The 21,179-nt window shown below is 44.7% G+C and overlaps 1 protein-coding gene across 2 annotated transcripts in view; it reads right to left on the reverse strand.

Annotated features, from left to right (window-relative positions):
- Ent3 (equilibrative nucleoside transporter 3) overlaps nt 1-20,881 on the reverse strand; it is a 355,337-nt gene extending 334,456 nt beyond the window's left edge. Inside the window, exons 1-2 of one of the 2 annotated variants that reach the window (XM_072290073.1) lie at nt 20,229-20,881; nt 14,420-14,689 (exon numbers count right to left, since the gene is read on the reverse strand). In XM_072290073.1, the coding sequence (XP_072146174.1) occupies nt 14,420-14,656 (237 nt within the window). In that variant the 5' untranslated portion in view covers nt 14,657-14,689; nt 20,229-20,881. Of the gene's footprint in view, nt 1-2,145; nt 2,453-14,419; nt 14,690-20,228 lie in introns of those variants that run through there. The other variant, XM_072290074.1, reaches the window with a different exon arrangement.
- Nucleotides 20,882-21,179: the final 298 nt, after the last annotated feature.

Consider the following 21,179-nt stretch of genomic DNA (forward strand, 5'->3'; position numbering starts at 1 on the left):
GAACTTAAATGCCTCAAAATGTACTCAAATGATGATTACAAGAAAGAAAGCACCATCAATTTGTACATATAAAATCAATAATGTAGCAATTAGGACGGTTGACAATTTTAAGTATCTGGGTGTAGTTATTGACTCGAAGTTAACCTGGAACGCTCATGTCCAATACGTCGTTTCGGCGTCGCTAAGGAAGCTATGGCTAATTAAACACCGGCTCAAACATTGCACTAGTAGGACTAAACTCGCTGCCTACACGACACTCATTAGACCACTGCTTGAATATGCCGATGCTGTCTGGGATCCCCACACAAAGACCGGTGTCAACAAGATTGAAAGCGTGCAAAAGAAAGCCCTTAGATTTATTTATAATATTTATAATAGACGAGTCTCGATCACTGATCTCAGAACACGGTCTGGCCTCCCATCGCTAGAATTTCGGCGTAGACTGCATCGCCTACAAACTTTGTTTAATATCGTTAATAAACAAACAAAAATGGATCCCGACATATACATCAATTTTAATAAAACAAGAGAAACCAGACGCAAGCACAGCAAAACGATTGTGGTGCCACCGACTAAAACTACTGCTTATCGCTTCTCGTTTTTTCCTCGAACTATAGCAGAGTGGAATGCTCTACCGCAAGAAGTCGCTTGCATGCCCTCGGTTGAATCATTTGTGTCTGCCGTACAATCTTTGCAATGAAGCGTGTTCATTTTAGAATCACCATTTTCCTATCTATGTAAATTTTGTACATGCTGCATTTCCCGACGCAATTGTCTGTATATTTAAGCATTTTTTTATGGTTCCTTGTAACCCATGTTTTTGTTATTTTGACTTGCAGTGCCGACTTTGTATACACTCACTCCTGCCTGGACTGCCAAGAGGCAGTTGGCAGTATCTAATAAATAAATAATAAATAAATAAATCTAAAATACAAAGCATAAAAACGCACCGAAATGAATTGCAAAAACCAATCGCCACGTGACAACAAAACGTCAATATGTGCTATGTTATCAAGCAAACACAGACACAGAAAAAGGGAATAGTGACGTACTAGTAGAAGAAGGGACAAGTGACGGGCTACAAAGACAGGCAACTCAATTTTCCTACACATTCATTCATACCACACGCTACTTCTACTAGTACGTCACTATTCCCTTTTTCTGTGTCTGTGTTTGCTTGATAACTTAGCACATATTGAGCACATATTGACGTTTTGTTGTCACGTGGCGATTGGTTTTTGCAATTTATTTGGGTGCGTTTTTATGCTTTGTATTTTAGATGATATGTTTACAATCGACATCGGTCTATACACGTATCAGCTGTCCTTTGAACGATTCAGATGCATTTTGTTCGCCCATTTTATTCGTTTTTCATGTAAACATATCTTCATTTGGTTGATTGCACATGTATATTAACTGTACTGTCACCATGCAATGTATTCTGATGAAGGCCGGACCCCGGCCGAAACATCAATAAACCGCTTTATACGCGCGTCTACTTCACTGAGTCTATATATATATATATATATATATATATATATATATATATATATATATATATAGAAAGAGAGAAAGAGAGCAAATTATCAGTCATAGCACTCGTAGTACAGCCCTCTGGGCCGCTCACTTCTCTAAAGTAGTATTATTAGGGTTATTATAATTACACAAAGGTATTTCGCTCTCGTGAGCAGCAGTCCTTGAGATAGTTACTCGGGCTAGCTTCACACGCTTAGCGTGCCACGCTCGCACCTGCTTAAGCTTTTCCTAGTCTCTAGAGCCGCTCGAATTCCCTCTCATCGACGGGCGGCCATTTTTTTTCCACGAATGTGTGCCGAAATTCGACCATCGCGGACAACATCAGTTTGTTTCCACGTTAGTATGAGGCTCTGGACAGGAGCTATGGCGCTTTAATGAAACCTGGGGCCTGACGGATCAACCGACTGGGCTATCTCTCCGGGCAACATCCAAGGGTCCCGAGTTCAAATCCCCTGTTTTCTTCCTTTCTTTGTTTTCCTTCTTTTTTTTTCATCCCCCCCTCTTTTTTAATATTTCTTTTCTTTTAGTTTATCACTATATGGGGTACCCACTTAAAAAAAAAAGGTCATCTTTATTATGTATGGCCACACATTAGCAGGTCATAAATACCCGGTTTCTCCAGTTGAGTGCCATCTGTGCGGTTTAACCAAGCTCAGAATATATATAGATCCACCTTGACTGGTCCACCTTGACTGATCAAAGAAGGCACCACTGGAGGTTGAATGAGGCGTACAACTGCTGCGGTGGCGGTAGAGTATCCGCCTCGCGTGCAAGAGGACCATGGTTCGAATCCCGGTGCCGCGCAATTTTCCACCGGAAAAAGAAAGGTATGTTGAGAAAATTGCATAAACAGGCCTGGAGTGTGGCCTGATCCCGGTGACCAGAACCAGTAACGCACTCTCTCACCAGAGCAGAATTGGCCACCCTGGTGCAGTACTTGGCCACAACCTCCTATGAATACAACAGTCAAACCCCGGCCCTCAGTCCCCAGCAGCCGCGAAACAACTGACCACGACGGTGGTCAGATCTGTGACGCAGCAGAGGGTTCTAAGAATCCCTGGCTCCGGACGGGCCGCCATTGGAATCTGAACCTGGCAACGTTTAACGTTAGAACGTTATCTAGTGAGGCGAGTCTAGCAGTGTTATTGGAGGAATTAGAGGGTAGTAAATGGTATATAATAGGGCTCAGTGAGGTTAGGAGGACAAAAGAAGCATATACAGTGCTAAAAAGCGGGCACGTACTGTGCTACCGGGGCTTAGCGGAGAGACGAGAACTAGGAGTCGGATTCCTTATTAAGAAGGATATAGCTGGTAACATACAGGAATTCTATAGCATTAACGAGAGGGAGGCAGGTCTTGTTGGGAAACTTAATAAGAGGTACAAATTGAAGGTAATACAGGTCTACGCCCCTACATCCATTCATGATGACCAGGAAGTCGAAAGCTTTTATGAAGACGTTGAATCGGCGATGGGTAAAGTCAAAACAAAATGCACTATACTGATGGGCGACTTCAATGCCAGGGTGGGCAAGAAGCAGGCTGGAGACAAGGCAGTGGGGGAATATGGCAAAGGCACTAGGAATAGCAGGGGAGAGTTATTAGTAGAGTTTGCAGAACAGAATAATATGCGGATAATTAATACCTTCTTCTGCAAGCGGTTTAGCAGAAAGTGGATGTGGAGGAGCCCAAATAGCGAGACTAGAAATGAAATAGACTTCATACTCTGCGCAAACCCTGGCATCATACAAGATGTGGACGTGCTTGGCAAGCTGCGCTGCAGTGACCATAGGATGGTAAGAACTCAAATTAGCCTAGACTTGAGGAGGGAACGGAATAAACTGGTACATAAGAAGTCGATCAATGAGTTAGCGGCAAGCGGGAAAATAGAGGAACTTCAGATCAAGCTACAGAACAGGTATTCGGCTTTAACTCATGAAGAGGACCTTAGTGTTGAAGCAATGAACGACAATCTTGTGGGCATCATTAAGGAGTGTGCAATAGAAGTCGGTGGTAAATCCGTTAGACAGGATACCAGTAAGCTATCATAGGAGACGAAAGATCTGATCAAGAAACGCCAATGTATGAAAGCCTCTAACCCTACAGCTACAATAGAACTGGCAGAACTTTCCAAGTTAATCAACAAGCGTAAGACAGCTGACATAACTAATTATAATATGGATGTAATTGAACATGCTCTCAGGAACGGATGAAGCCTAAAAGCAGTGAAGAAGAAACTAGGAATTGGTAAGAATCAGACGTATGCGTTAAGAGACAAAGCTGGCAATATCATTACTAATATGGATAAGATAGTTCAAGTGGCTGAAGAGTTCTATGGAGATTTATACAGTACCAGTAGCACCCACAAGTAACGCCGGAAGAAGTAAAGAACGCCTTGGGAGCTATGCAAAGGGGGAAGGCAGCTGTGGAGGATCATGTAACAGCAGATTTGTTGAAGGATGGTGGGCAGATTGTTCTAGAAAAACTGGCCACCCAGTATACGCAATGCCTCATGACCTCGATCGTACCGGAATCTTGGAGGAACGCTAACATAATCCTAATCCATAAGAAAGGGGACGCCAAAGACTTGAAAAATTATAGACCGATCAGCTTACTGTCAGTTGCCTACAAAGTATTTACTAAGGTAATCGCAAATAGAATAAGGAACACCTTAGACTTCCGTCAACCAAAGGACCAGGCAGGATTCCGTAAAGGCTACTCAACAATAGACCATATTCACACTATCAATCAGGTGATAGAGAAATGTGCGGAATATAACCAACCCTTATATATAGCTTTCATTGATTACGAGAACGCGTTTGATTCGGTCGAAACCTCAGCAGTCTTGGAGGCATTGCGGAATCAGGGTGTAGACGAGCCATATGTAAAAATACTGAAAGATATTTATAGCGGCTCCACAGCCACCGTAGTCCTCCATAAAGAAAGCAACAAAATCCCAATAAAGAAAGGCGTCAGGCAGAGAGATACGATCTCTCCAATGCTATTCACAGCGTGTTTACAGGAGATATTCAAAGGCCTGGATTGGGAAGAATTGGGGATAAGAGTTAATGGAGAATACCTTAGTAACTTGCGATTCGCTGATGATATTGCCTTGCTTAGTAACTCAGGAGACCAATTGCAATGCATGCTCACTGACCTGGAGAGGCAAAGCAGAAGGGTGGGTCTGAAAATTCATCTGCAGAAAACTAAAGTAATCTTTAACAGCCTCGGAAGAGAACAGCAGTTTACAATTGGTGACGAGGCACTGGAAGGGGTAAGGGAATACATCTACTTAGGACAGGTAGTGACCGCGGATCCGGATCATGAGACTGAAATAATCAGAAGAATAAGAATGGGCTGGGGTGCGTTTTGCAGGCATTCTCAGATCATGAACAGCAGGTTGCCATCCCTCAAGAGAAATGTGTATATCATCTGTGTCTTACCAGTACTCACGTACGGGGCAGAAACCTGGAGGCTTACGAAATGGGTTCTACTTAAATTGAGGACGACGCAACGAGCTATGGAAATAAGAATGATTGGTGTAACGTGTAGGGATAAGAAAAGAGCAGATTGGGTGAGGGAACAACCCGCCGTGGTTGCTCAGCGGCTATGGTGTTAGGCTGCTGAGCACGAGGTCGCGGGATCGAATCTCGGCCACGGCGGCCGCATTTCGATGGGGGCGAAATGCGCAAACACCCGTGTACTTAGATTTACGTGCACGTTAAAGAACCCCAGGTGGCCGAACTTTCCGGAGTCCTCCACTACGGCGTGCCTCATAATCGGAAAGTGGTTTTGGCACGTAAAACCCCATAATTTAATTTTTTTGGGGTGAGGGAACATACGCGAGTTAATGACATCTTAGTTGAAATCAAAGAAATGAAATAGGCATGGGCAGGACATGTAATGAGGAGGGAAGATAACCGATGGTCACTAATGGTTACGGACTGGATTCCAAGCGAAGCGTAGCAGGGGGCGGATGAGAATAAGAAATATCTAAATAATATTATAATCTAATAATATATATATGTATATATATGTGTGTATATATATATATATATATATATATATATATATATATATATATATATATATATATATATATCGGCGCTGTATAGGTATATACAAGACCTCATAGTAGGGGACAGTTCAATTTCATAGCCTGTGTCCTCTGGGTTGTGTAATCTTCCTTCGTGTAATTGTCGCATACTTGGCTATCACTAATACCGCTTCGCCTTTCCGGCGACACTACAGCCTTTCTGTCTTTTTCTTTTTCTTTTTCTGTGAGTCCAAGTGGTAAGCGCTCCTGCACATGACTGCTATTGATTCTGATTTCCAGTGAATCCAGCTTGGCCTCATTTTGTTTACTGAGTGAATTATACACTGTTCCCCAACTATAATGCGCCCAGACTTATAAAGCGCCAAAACAGCTGTTGTGTCACTCGAAGAAAACTTAGTTCCCAGTACAGTGGAGTAGCCGCCAGTAATTCTTTCGTTATTGAAATTTAATTCGGTAATTACAATTAATTATATAACTCGAGAAGTGCTGTCGTAATTTTCAAAGTGTCAATGAGGCATTTATAGGCACCCCAAGATAACATCTAACTGCGGTGTTTTAAGCGATGTAGTAATTGCGCACAATATTTTTCCGACTGGCAAAAAAAGGCTTCACGAAGTATGAAAAATACTACGTGATTGCACTCCCAGCCGCATCATAAAGCAGCGCCCTCAAATAAGCTGATTGAAAGCAACTGCATTGCCTGTCGCAAACCCGAAGAGAGAGCCCATCAACTTGATTAGGGTATGGAAGGAGCTCCAACAGCAGGTTTCGTGGCTTCGCAGCTGTTTTTTCCTCTAATTTCTACGTCACACTTATTATCCGTCTCTCAAGGCCGACTGATCACATTGATGAGAAAAGCCTCTTTAAAACGCGGCCGAAGCGCCGCTCTGACCCCGCACGAAACGCGAAAAGCAATGTAATAGGCAGAGAATGTTGATAAATCCCGGCCTTGCTCGCACCGCGTCGAAAGAGTGTGCGCGAAGCTATAATTCGCGCCAGAAACTTGCTTCGGACCAAAGCGAAATGAAAGTGAGCGTGTTATTTTTCGTGAAAGTGTATACGTGCTGCAAAAACAGGTTCGTGTCAAAACATAAAAGCGATATAAACAGACCGGGAAGCGACCAACTTGTAGAGAAAAGGCAAAACCTATGCGTTCAAGAAAGTAAATATACCACTTGTAAATGAGCCGAATTGGAAATCAGGATGTCTGCACAAAAAGAAAACCATCAGATTTCAGTGTACCCTTATTACCTATGATTCGTAAGCTCCGTCGAACACCAGCTTAGAGGACGTGTTTGAATAGGTCTCCTTTTGCAACTACGCCAGTACTGTGTCCGTTTTATCACATCTTCAGTGGCTTTCTTGATGACCGACGCCAGAATTCTACGGCAGACATCCGTTATCCTTGCCCTGAACTAATCTGACGTCCGTCTCGATTCCGTAAGCACGATCTTTCACATAACTCCAAAGGAAAATCGAGTGGGGAGAGGTCAGGTGACCTAGCTGCACAATTTATAGGCCCGTGCCTTCCAATCTATTGCGCATGAAAAGTCGCATCCAGCCAGTTTCGTGCTCGGCTGCTGCTGTGAGCGGGTGCCATATCTTGCCGATACCAAAGAAGTGGAAGACGTGACAGCGGGACTTCGCTGGGAAACTCATCCACCACTCTTTCAAGGATTTCGTTCACGTAACGCTGTCCACTCAGTGTGTGATCGAAGAAGATGATAGCACTGGCGTAAATTTCGGACCACACACTGAGCGACCGCTGGTACTGATGCCAATTGCGCTAAACCCAGTGTAGATTGGAGTCCCTCCAATAGTGTGCATTATGCAAATTTACCTAGGCGTTCTTGCGAAAATTGGCTTCATCTGTGCAGATGATGTTGCTCAAAAAGTTCGGTGACCCATCACCCTTTGTGAGGACCCGATTCGAGAAATCTAGACGATTCTACAGGTTCCTATCTTCTAAGCATTGGCGCTCGTTAAGGTAGTACGGGTGAAAGGCCGTCATTTAGAACCTCCAAACTGATGACATTGAAATTGGTATCTGGGCGGCCACGTCCCGGATGCTAGCATGAGGGTTTGAGGCCATACATGCTAGAGCATCCGTGCGTAGGTTAGGACTAAAGGATGGGGTCTTCCGCCGTTGTTTCTTGAAGCTGCCAGTTTGTCTCAGGCATAGAGTTTCATATCAGTATAACTAGAGGGAAATCTGGCGCTGCGATCGTTCAACCATGATGGGAATGATGGGAAGTACAGGCTACGGATTGGCATTCTGTTGACTGCAAACTAGTCTACAAGTATTTTTGGCCGTTTTGGTTTCGCTCCAAGCACAATTACTATAATCTGCAGTGGACAGTGCAACGCAAAGCTATCTCCCTTTGTTCTGTTGCTCTAAGTGGCGATAGCGCACTGGGCCAGCGGCTAGGACGATGTTTGTGTCGCGGTGTGGTGTCGAAGCCCTGACCAGAAAGCGACGGCATCGTAAACGTTGAAAGAGCATGTTTTGACCGTTTGGGCCTTAGTTTGTTAAGTCTGTTAGGTTGGCGCTGTAGCGCTACGTGCTTTATGAAACTTGAGATTAGGAAAATGAAGGCACTATTGATACAAGACATAGACAGTTGTACTTCTAGTGGCTCGACAATCAACTTTTTTTAGGTCTTCATTACGCATTTCTCGTTTATGTGCTCATTGAAATGCGTGTTTTAGGAATTTGAGAGCACAAACTTACTTGTGGTAGGAAAGGTTGCTGCTTCTTGGCTGTAGCCTAGTGTCGCAAAATGGGTAAGTGCGAAGCCATGCCGTAACGCTTCGGAAGCGGTACGTCAACATAAAATAAAATGAAGCATACTCGTAGGAGGCCTCAAGCATCCCTGCTAGCAGTCCAGCAGATGTGCTTGAAAGGACTTGGAGACGTTCAGCAATCGTGACAGCCGGCGCAACCTTTCGAAAGAGCGAGAGAGTTCGCAAGTGCCTGTCGTCTGCGAGAAAAGTCTCGCGTTCGCAGCCAGCAAGCATCGTAGCAGACGACACTTGTAGCATTCTTCTAAAGGGCGCAACATTTTCTCACAATACAAATTTTTTTATTTCCAGAAATACTTGATGAGTATTTTTATATAAGTACATGCACGGTTGTTATTGCTGTTGTAAAAATAAATAAATAATTATTCTCTGGCGTTGAATCGGGAACAAAATTGCACAATAATGCATGCCCTGATGTGTCCTGGTGTAAACCATAGCAAACCATGCTTCAACCTCAAAATCATACAAAGTTTATGTAACGTGTTGTGCATTATATAAGACAATGCAAAAATAAAATTAGATTTTACGCGATAATGTTTGAGTATAGCTTCATTTAATGCACCGCAAGGAAACACAGCTTATTTAAAGATTGAAGTCAATCCGAAGCCTGTACTTCCCATCATTCCCATGTAGGTTGAAGCAACGCTCAGGAGAACCCCGTAGACACTAGCGCCACATTTCCCTCTAGGGTATTTAATTAGAAACTTTACGGTCTCAGGTTTTCGTAATTTCTGATGATAATCGATGCGTTTGGTCTACCACCAAACTTCCATGAGTGACATGTACATTTGCGGCCTTCTTCTTGGTGCCATTTGCAGATTCCAAGGCAAGGATCATGTTTACCTTCTGCTCTTTAGAGAAAGACATGGCGACTAGGATGAAACAAAACGCACATTTAAACCTTTGCACTGACGTTGTCAATTCGCTTTTGTTGGGATAGGTTATGCGGCAAAAAAAAAAATCCATGCACTTTATCTACTCTAAGACAACAGCTATCGCAGCTTGTTTCCAACTAACACAAAACGCGACATGTTACTTCGGCCGGGGTGCGGCAGATAACGCACTAGCTCGATCACGATGTTTTTCTTTACTTCCTTTATTTCGTTCTGGATAACTGAGATGGAGCCTGTTCGAGGGCGCTGGTTTATGATCCGGGTGGGACCGCGGGTGGGTGAACACGTGGCATTCTACATATTTCGCGGAGTTTATTTATCAGTCGGAAAAAAAATTTGTACGCAATTAGTACGTCGCTGAAAATACCGCAGTTAGATGTCCCTTGGCTGTGCCTTCAAATGCCTCATTGACGCTTTGATAATTAGGATAGTACGTCTCGAGTTAGATAGTTAAATACAATTGCCTAATTAAATCTCAGTAACAAAAAATTGTTCGCAGCTACTCCACTGTACTGTAAACAATATGCTCTAGGTTTTCTTAGAGTAACGCATCGTTCTTTTTTTAAATCTTGGTGCATGTTAATTAATTGGGACACCCTGCGTATATTTATGACCTTTGCATGCAACTGACGATGTTCCAATCCTCACAAAATTTTGTAAATTATTAGAAATGTTTTTTACTGAGTCGTTAGCACTGCTTACGGGAAAGAGAAGTAATACTGAGACGCACAAAATTCACGTGCATTCCACACGCCATTGATAAAAGTCTCTGCCGAAGGGGTCAATGAAGTCTATAGGTTTCTTTTTCATGGTCAAAAAAGCACGCAAAGCAATTTGCAGCGTGATGAACATACCGCAATATATTCATTCTCTAGGCATAGGCTATCCATACATTATGCAAAAAAGGTGAGGCGTGCAGACAGGACACTAGATAAGAGAAGTGGGCCACACGAACGCCGACTATCAACTGAAGGGAGCACTGATGCGAAAAAAGAAAGAAGACACAAAACTAATCTGCGCAAGCTCCGGAATGGCATCACCACGTGTCAGTCGGGCACATGTGCCGGTCTACGTGAGAGATAGCTGTTAAGGCACCTAATCTCTCCCTTATGTAAAGTAATCGAAGGTTGACTCACGCACACACTTCCACCATTATAGATATGCCATGCCTCTACCATAAGACGCGTATCTTCATTCTTGTGCCTGTACAATATCGCGCATTCATCTAACTCTGACATGCAGTTAGGTGAGGCGTGCAGTCTGCACGCCTCACATTTTTTGCATAATGCATCCTTACGAACTAGGTCAGCTTTCTGTCGTTCTAGGCTATCGATACCTTTAGAAGTAATATTTAATTACTTACAGGGTGCCCCACGTAACTTGAGCCAAACATTAAGAATATACAAGTGTCACGTAGCTGGACATAACCAAGGTAATGTTGTTTGCCGTTGCTTGGAGATGCTCAGAATAATTTTTTTTCATTTACCATAATTACGTAATTAACCACACTTAGTTAATCAACTTCTCAAATATTATGATTAGATTAATAATGCCAATGAGACAATCGTAGATCAACAGGAAAAGCTCCCGATACAGCTTTCTGGTGCTCAATACGTGCTACATAAAAGTGTTTTCCCGAAAGTTAAAGAAGCCCACGAATACACGCGAAGTGCGTCGAGTGGCCAGTCACGTGGCAATTTTGCGTGTATTTGCGGGTTTCTTTCACGCTCGCAAAAACATTTTTATGTAGCACGTATTGAGCAACAGAAAGCAGCATCGGGAGTTTCTCCTGTTGCTCTACAATTGTCTCCATGACACTATTCGTCTAATCGTAATACTTGAGAAGTGGATTAATTAATTAAGACTAATTGTCTCATTAGGCGGAATGAAAAAATATAATCCGAGCATCTCCAAGCAAGCGACGACAATCAACATTACCTTGGTTGTGTCCAGCTACGTGGCACTCGCATATTCTTAATGTTTGGCTCGAGTGACGTGGGACACCCTGTATAAAGAATAGTTTCGCACAGTTGACGCTAAGAAACATCGCACTATTTCCATTATCTACGCTATCTCTGAGTTCGAACGCAGCCACTGCAAGAAGTCTCACTAGCCTTCACAGCGTTGCACTTTATGTCCGAAAAAGAGTATAGGTACATGTATGCTATACTTTTATACATGCCGTGTATGCAGGGTAGAGGCTACGCTATACAACCGTCATAATCGCTCGGAACAAGTCTTACATTCTTGATTAAATTACTCCTCAGAATGTTTGAGACTGGCAGCCCGTAAACAAATGTCATAAGACAGAGCATTCACAGCGCATGGCTTTTATCTTTAAGCTTCTCAGACTGATAAATATCAAAAGTGCAAAACAATATCAGTGCTCAAGCCAAAGAGTGACGTAATTTTACTGACCCGGCTCCTTACGGGCAGCGTAGCGGCGCCGGTTCGACGTCAACACACGCCCTACTCGGCCAGAAATTTCGGCGCAACCATGTATGTCGCGTCCGCTATAGTCGAACCCACGTGCCCTTAGAACACCGTCCCAGTAGTTCAAGCGCAACGCTATACTTTGCTTTCGCTCTCAGCATTTCTCCTTCTTTACGCGCGCTTTCAAACGGGTTGCAAGCAATACACGATACGGCCTAGTGGTGCCACAGTCGATACGGCTTCTTTTTTTAGCCTCTTAAGTTTATTCTTAAAGCCTTTTGTTAAAGCTCGAGCAAGCTCGAGGGAGTGTGGATGCGAATGTCTACAACGGGAAAGTCTTGCGTGACACTGAATAGTGTGACCTATACAATACGCAAATTTTCTTTTTTAATCAGATTTCTGCGGGACCTTTCTTCTTATAGCGCAATGCCGTAATTTGAGTCACCTTACCAGGGCAAGAACTTCGCCACCAAATTTTTGCCGGAATGCCATATGAGAAGGGAAATTTCGTTTTCCTATCGTTACAATTATCACAGCGCATCCGTACAATTCAATGGTTAAATTGAGTACAACATTTAGCGTCATTTAAGTATTTATAAAGCTACGAGAGATATCGCAACGCAAAGTAATTACACTACAATCACTCTTTTAAGCTTTAAAGGCAAGGCACTGTCATGTTTACGGCCATTATACGATTCGGGGTAACATAGCAGTGGAATTTTAAAAAAGAAGCATTCACTAGAAATGAACGACTTCACGATAGTATAAAAACACCCTTGTCCTGACTATAAGTCGCCTGCCAGACCAGAACAACAGTCTCAAAAAAGAAAGCCAAGCATCGGTGCAATGCGCTTCTTTTTTTATGTGTTAGCATTAAGAGTGTCATAGTGGGAAAAAGTGTATGTGTGTGAAGCCCGATAAGCTGGTCACCTGGTAGAGCTAAAGAAGGGATGTGAGACCTCAGAAGAGCGCGTGTGTGTTTTGTGTGTGCGTGGTTTATGTGTGTGTGTGTAGTGAAACTTACGGGAGTATGCTGCGCATCACCGTCAGTTGCACTTCGCTGCCCGAATAGACGCGACGTGTGTCGAATGAGCGCCTGATCAACACTTCGCAATCATGGATTCGGGACCTCAATGAGGTGCGACGTCAGGCTAACGCATTTCTATCGCATTTGCCGCTAAATCGTCACTAATTTTCTTTTTTCGTTTTTCATACAATTCCTGACGCAGTGCGCAAACTGTTACCGACGAAGAAACGTCCCTGCTCATTTCTGCGAGCCATCATGCGTGCTCAAAGCCGGCACGATTTCGATGCCGTCACGAACGCACTTGTGAAAACGAAAACGCTTGCTATCTCAAACTTAGCGTGACGACGAACTTTCTTCCAAGCAGCCGTTTACGAAAAAGCTGTATGTTCATAATGCCTTTTCGGCTCTTCTTCTTCTCTCTCGCTCTCTTCTTCTCTCTTTTTTCGTTGACCCGAAAGAAACAATTTACGCCAGTTAAGCTCACGCTGAGCAGAGAGGCCTTGTGAAGCATCGACACATCTAAGTAGGTGTCGCGGCAACACTGTTAAGCCGACGATTACTGGTGCCAGCAACAACACAAGTACAACACAAGTAAGCTTTCAAACTAAATCGCATATCGACTTTTTCCTTGCCTCCTGACTGTGGTCCCTCTGCGTCTCTGTTGCAAAAAATTGTTCTGCGCTTCGAAAGCGCAAGAAGCTGTGAGGCGATGAGGAGGATGAGCGCATTCCCGCGCACTCCATTAATTCGCGGCCGAATCAATACGCAGGCGGCAAATCCTTATGCGGCTGATGCGCACAAATCATGACGGTGAAGTACATACGAATTTAAGTTGACAAATGTTTTCTATACGATACTGAATACATGAAAATGCTCCAGAATTTTGCATCTACATTTATCTGCAAAGTGTTGTAAAAGATATGCTAAGCCAGCCGAGACAGCAAACGCATCCCACACATCAGCTTCGTCTATACTCTCGCAAAAAGTAAGCAGACGACAAGATGCGACGCAATACTGATAGGAAGCTTTAACTCGCGGGTTTCCATCTAAATGCAGGACAGTCTGAGACGCAGAGCTTAGTTCTTTATTACAAAGCCATAGCATTGAAATGGAATATTTCTTTCTGTCTTTTGAAAGTAAGACGCTCTTTCTCAGTCAACATATTGGGAAGGAAACAATGCAGAAATATACTAATTTAAGCTGGACTCGTAGATGAGACTTATAGAATTTCTCATAGTTTAGCATTGCGCTGCTCACATGCTTGAGACAAGAAGAACGTAAAAGCAAAGCACGGATGATGAAACCAGCTTTCACATTTCGCATTAAATTTCTTCGCGAGTTTGACAACGTCTGTTCAGCGCTAGTTGATTGTTTATTTATTGAATATATGATTAAATAGCAGTCTGAGTAAAAGGGTACTGCTACTGTCAATTTTTGCTGATATTTTTTAGGCAATAGGAGTCTCATACATATACGCGGCAATAGCGTTATACATACGACTGACGTCATCGGCTCCACATTTTAGAGCAAGGAAGTAAAGGTTCGACTTGCGGACCTTTAGTTTGCGCAAGGTGCCGCTGACGTAACTACTCTCGATTGTCGCTGCTTCAAGCGCACGTCGTTGACAAACTTCCCGAAGCGGACACTATATATATGTAGAGCGAAGGCGCTCACGAGGTTCATGTCGAACACGATGGTTGTGCGCGGGTACTTGTCCTGGAAGTAGTCGACGGCCGTGATGAAGCTGTTGTACGGCAGCAGGAACCCGACGCCGGCCAGCACCAGGGCCAGGTAGACGCAGCTGCAGCGGTCCTCCGGAGCCCGCTCGTGCGCCGCGGGCCCCGGTTGGACACGCAGGCCCTGCTGCTGGCGGCCCAGCTGGACGTAGCCGCGGCTCAGGTTCTCGTCCATGGCCGCCTCTACGCTTTGTCCAGTGGACAGCCCCTGTCGGCGCAGGAAAGCAGAAGGCAGTTTCAAAGCTGTATCTCTTGCCCCCACTTTGAGGGTGCTGGCATGCTTTTGTACCAAGCAGACAAAACTGGATATATGACCGAATCGACAGCAACATGGGCCTCTGGGCAGAGTAGACAACTTAGACTACTGGGTGCGCGTTCATTCTTGGCTAGTCCCCCAAAATGGTTATGTGACCCTTGAGTGTAATTAGATACGTATCGTACTTCCCTGTTCGTGCAGCCCTCTTCAACAGTCGTCCGTCGACAAGCATCGCATACATCGCCTTCGCTCTCGTGACAGAGTTTACAGTTACAGATGACGAAGTTGTGCTCGTGTCACTCGTCCCTGCTGCTGCTTCACAGACTGAAGCTAGCTTCGCGTCATTTATATGCCAACATCGCATTGGATCTATGTTTTAATGTGTTAGAATTCTTGGGGTACTTGACACACTTCACGGGGGCCAAATACTCATCTGAGTTTCTATGTTTCTATCTACGTTTGTATCTACGTGTTTGTATCCAACTGTTTTACCTCCTACCTAGGGTCCCAACTTGGGTCACTGAGTATGTAACAATACGTGCCGCTCTTCAAGGAACCTCTTTCACGCCGGGCTATTGTAGAGGCGGGACCGGGCAAGTACCGCTGTTCGTAGAAACTCTCTGACGCCGACTTGGAGCACCAGGTGTGTGTCACTGTATGGGTCTGTGCTGCTCTCCGATTAACCTAGCTTTCATGCCAACTTGGGTCAGCGGGTATGTGCCAGTAGGTGTGTGCCGCTCTTCAAATAATGTCGCCAACTTTGTGTAACTTGGGCAATGAAGAAAACATTCCCTTAAATTTCTCCGATGCTCAGCGAAATTCAACCCACGCCACAAGCTTGGTCAATGACAGCAACCGGATACTTTAGCAGGCCGCGCTACAAATGAACTGGGTGTGTGACGCGTCTCAATCAATGCCTTTCCCACCAACGCTTTAGCGAGCTACGCCATGAATGCACTGGGTATGTGCCGTTCTTAAACGAACCTTGCTCAAATTTGGGTCACTGAGTATACGCCGCCGGGTGTGCGGCAAGCGAGAGAACAATTCTCAGCGTTCGCAGGCACCGCACTTCTAGTCTTGGAGGACAAGCGCGGACTTCTCGGCAATGTCACTAGATGGCGCAGCGTGTCCAGAAAGAAGCGCGAGAGAGGAGCCCGGTTGCCGCATGGCACGTTTTTTAGCCCTCGACGCCATGCACTTCAGTGGCCACGCGTAGGCTTTGCGGCGGCGGCACTAGATGGCGCCGAGTGTCCTTAGGGAAGAACGAAAGAGGACTTCCCGCTGCAGTACACCCCTCATACATAACATGTTTCGACGGTGGCAATACGTTGTGTCCCTACATTGATTCAATGCTAACCGCATTACCTTCGACAGCAATCTTGAGATCGGTTCTGCTGCAATTGTTAAAGATAAAGTGCAAAACGGCGCGCATGCACGCCCGCCCGCCCGCCCGCCCGCCCGCCCGCCCGCCCGCGCGCGCGTGCGCGCACACGCACGCACGCGCGCACACAAACACACACACACACACACACACACACACACACACACACACACACACACACACACACACACACGCACGCACGCACGCACGCACGCACCTGGCAGCGGCCCCTGAAGTGGACCGATGTGTTTCAGACGGCGTGGAAATTTTGCAAAAGTGTGAACCTGCCAGTTGCCAGTTTAGTTGCCAGTTGCCACTAAAAAATAATCGGCGCTGTGTATGTGCACTCGTCCCGTCCTTTGCGCTGTTGAAAAAGAATGTCACACCAACTTCCTCAAGCTTCAACAGTGTCAACACAGATCTTAAATCAGCCGAAGATTTGTAGACAACAAACATCTCTTAAACGTATTCTTAAATTCGTAGGGCTCTGTCTTCGTGCAAGGTAGCCTTATCTGCCCTTAAGCTAAGAAATTCGCGCTGCCTAAACATATATATTTCACCCAGTGCCGCTCCATCACACACCACAGCTATCGAGACAGCAAAGTAAACGTTCTCTTTCTGAGCGCAGAACATTTGCAAACTCTTTGTTCCACAATTAAATCAGAAAGCAATAGGCACATCTGTTGTCAGCTAGGTCTCTTGTTGTTCGCGAAATTATTCTTCACACTTAAAAGAGAGCCGACACATTAGTTCCCTGTGCGTCTCTTTTTTTCTGCATTAAAGAAACGTTCAAGCTCTGTAAAGCTTAGAAAATATACTTGCAAGCACCATACTAAACAATGTAATTTACCATATAACTTGTTTCCACGAACCAGCTCCGATTTCGGTATTCAGAATGCAAATGCATCATGGCGCTGCTCATAATGGCGTTACTGCGATAGCTGCTACTGCTTCACGCGAGCTCCGCCAGACGCGCGGGCACCACTCCGATTAACTTTTTTTTAAGGGCGACACCGTCCTACACGGGCTTTTCACTCCAGGACGGCAGCGAATTTCACTCTGCGCCGTGACGTCACATTAGTATCAATGACGCCAGGTCCGGCATTTCAAGACGACATTGGAGTCAAATTAAAAAAAGTGATTCCAAATTTTCGTACTTGCTGAATGTGAAAGATGGGAGGAGCGTGTTGTTAAGTTTTTAAAACCTCAAAATTATGTATCACCAGTTCTCCTTTAACTCTCGCACTTGCTATAGAAGGTGTCTGTCGTTCAATGTTATACACTTACGTGTGCCGCTTTTCTGCATTCTGTTCTTTTTTTTTTTCCCCCACATGGGGCAAGGCACTGCGATAACGCGTGGAGCGTTGAACAAACGTACCGCGATATACATTCGGACACTGGCAAAAATACTTACTACGTCTAATTTAACTGCCATACTTCTGAATGGTCAAATTCTTCGCTTTCTTTGGACAAAAGCTTTGTTTTGTGCTTGTTCTTTATTGAAACATATGCTGTTCTGTACGTTGTATGCATGATTCCAAACAATGTTCGCTTGCCTTTGCTGAGTTCTTTAAGCCAGAAAACAAGAACAAATATTTTATTATGAACGAGAAGTGTTTCTTTGCCTTTTACAACAGAACTCGGAGAATTTCGCCAAGATGAGAAATTCCCTTCAACCGTGCAGCCCATACAGGCACGGGCCAGCTATTTATTCACCATCGTGGTTGAGGCTCAAAGCCACGCGGGCTCGAGGTCATGCTAACCAACACAGGATGGTTTCGTTTCTTTTAGTGTGTAATGCAGTAATGTCCTGGAGAATCAAGTTTAGGCATGACGCTCTAGTGTAACGCATAAACTAAACGCTCTATATCGTTGTCATTGGCAAGCCAGAATACTGCGATAGTACGTGACATTTAGGTGATAAACTCACAATGATATTTGCAAAATATTGAGCTTGTTGGGGAATCAGCATAGTTAGAGCTATTTTTAATGATTACGCACTTCGTGCAAAATTATGAAGTGATGTCGTTTGTATCGTGGCTTTCGGAGTGTAAAAAAATTGACTCGCCATCCATATGTTGAAAACAACCGTGACAACTGCTGAGGGAGGGTATGCAATGCTTTATTGCTTTAGAGTAATCGTAGTAATGGTAATTTAGAATAATGGTAGCAGTGAGAGTAACGGTAATTTTGGCGAAGCGCCGCCGCCCGTAGTGATGCTGCAGCAACATTGAAATCAGTTGCTAGGCCGGTTCTTCTATACACGAAAGGCTAGTGACGCCTCTCCTCACGTGCCACAGAAGCTTGCGCAACAGTAAACTTTACCGGGAAACGTATGCTGGGAGAGCTACATGCTTCGATTTGTTATCAGGAGCGTCTTATCATCAATTATGTGGTTCGGATGCTTGTTCTTTATTGAAACGTACGCTGTTCTTTATGTTATATGCGTGGTTCCAAACAATGTATGCATTGTTCGCTTGACTTTGCCGAGTGCTTGAAGCCTGTGCCTTACGAGGGTACGAGCCACTACTCCTGGCCTGCACTACCGCCGGGATCGGCCCACATTTTTGCTAACGGACGCGGATGCAAAAACTTGGAGGTCGCTTAAGCTTCACCTTTAAGAGTGGAACGCGATAGCATTGAAAAATCCCCGACTGCTTCTACGCTTCCCGGGTAACTGCAGCTTATGTAACCGTAATGTTTACCGGGAAACGCTGGCCGCAAACGCTGTGCACGAAAGCGAGCATTCTGGTAGAAAAGCGGCGTGGGCCGATTCCGGATGTAGTTAGTGCACAGCCGGGCCAAAACAATTACATCGTTTTCGGGTTTCTGGTATTGTTTCGTAGTTTTAGCATTTCAGGCTGAGAAGATTTAACATTAAAGGTATGCGCTGTCATTGTTTTGTTTCATGACAGCTGTTTGTGGGCTGTCATTCTCAAAATTTCGAGGCATAACTCTGTCAAGATGTAACACAAGGTATGAGCAACTTCAGTGATAGAATGATGTGGCAATATAACCCGCATATACCGCATGTCATATAGCAAGGCGTGGCATATACATATACCTAAATATATACGGCATTTTTCGCTCACACACAACTCGACCTACGCCGACGCCATTTTGCTGCGACACGGGGCCCTTAACACTGCCGCGTTAAAATGCCGACTACCGAGAGACTAACAGCTTCCCTGTAATATCATTTGGCTATGAAAATGTCACATGTCTGATCCACTTGCTTGCTGTCCACGACACCTTCAAACCAAGCGGCGCTACTGTTATACGCCGGCTTACAGTTGATATTTATTTATTTGATTTGAACAACTTTGCGCATACAAGTCATGCTTTGCGAACCGCCGACTGTGATCCCCCCGTTTCTCCCGGACTTTATTTTTTGCTCCTGTAAAGCGTGCATCTCCGTCAGCTTCTAATATGTGTAAAAAAGCCCGTCTTAAAGGAGAGTTTTCTTAGGGGGAAGACAGACTCTCGAGGAACAAACTAAAACGACACACTTCAAAGCGAATTTGAAATCAAATTAGCGAAAATGCAAGAAAAGAAAGAAATAACAGTATTCCGCAAATAAACAAATTAAAAGTTCATATTGTATTATTTCACATGACAGTGCGCACCAGCCACTGTAAACCACGAACCACGTATTCAGAGCAACTTCCTAGCCTAGAAGTAACAATATCTCCACAGTTTTAATAAGTAAAACAATTCTAGACCCATTTGTGAGAAACTGAGAGGAACAGCAACAGTTCTCGCTATATCGCCCATGGTCCGCCCTTGCTAGTGACCTATAATCAGTTATTGCAATTTGTGAAATAGGCAAGCCAACTGAGTTTCGCGAATAGTCGTGCACGACAAAGCTTCGCTACCATCACGCATTCAAGTTCGCGGGGCGTCGTCTTAACGACTGTCACATGCAAGCCATCTGCGTCGCCCCATTCATTTCTACGCGACGCCGTGTGAAGAAATCTAAATGTCAAAGAACAACCAGACTCGGCACACTTCCATTTCTTGCGCACGATAGTTTACGCGCACGGAAAATAGCGTTCGCGTCGGCGAACGTAGGCGCGCAAGAGCTTCGGACAATTTGAAGAGAGCACACACCTGCTTCAAGCGAACCTAGTCGTCTGCAAATCGAGTCGAGCCGTGGGAGCGGCCATCTTGCAGAGGCGACAGAACCTGCGGAGCGCGCACCAGTGGTCGCTGCACGGCTAGCTTGCACGACAGCAAGTAGTTCTTAGCTAAGAACGTCGCAAAATCTCAGATGCTTAGTTTCCCGTTATCTTTCATCTTGCGTTAGTTCAGTTGCGTGCTTTTCAAGTTCTTGTTCACAATTTTTTTTTTGTTAGCGTGAAAATGACGCTATGAACGGCGCAGTGATACACCAAGGCCGCGTCGCACAAATCGATGACTGCTTTGAATCGGGCTCCGAAAGGGCGGACGGAGTGTTTTCACTTGTCTTGTTGCGTCAAGAAGCGGAGCGCAAATGAAGAATGCCTGGGCGAGACGAGCCAAGACGCTGCACCAGCGATACTGTCCGCCTTGATCGCAGCCACATGCGGCCGAGAACGAACGCAATTTTCTTTCTCTGACGTCTGCTTCTGTGCCGTCTTCGAACCGGGCGCACCAGCTTGACGTTTAATTTCCTTTTATTGAACTAACCGCCGAACATATATTCGAGATCAAGGCAGTTCTTCGCCGCATCGTATACAGTACTTAATTCACCAGTCATAATAGATGTAGGTAGAAATTTGAAGCATTATTTATGATATTGCGATAATGTACGATATTGTTCTAACTCATAAAAGACGCCTAAGTGCTTAAGCAAGACTGAAAAAGCTCAGTAACATTTTCCTAGAGAAATAGGAAATAAAGGCCGTAAGATCGCACATTTCGGTTCGCTACTCTACACAGGGGAAGCACGTTAATAAAGATCGCCTGAACTCGAGATCATTCTCGATGACCAAAGGTCCTTGGACTTTGCCCACGTGCGTAACAAGCTCAGAAAGCTGTTTCAATAATGGTAAACAGGCTCTTTGCTTACTCTGTGACGCA

This window comes from Dermacentor andersoni, chromosome 8, assembly GCF_023375885.2.
Source record: "Dermacentor andersoni chromosome 8, qqDerAnde1_hic_scaffold, whole genome shotgun sequence".
NCBI classification, from domain to species: Eukaryota; Metazoa; Arthropoda; class Arachnida; order Ixodida; family Ixodidae; genus Dermacentor; species Dermacentor andersoni.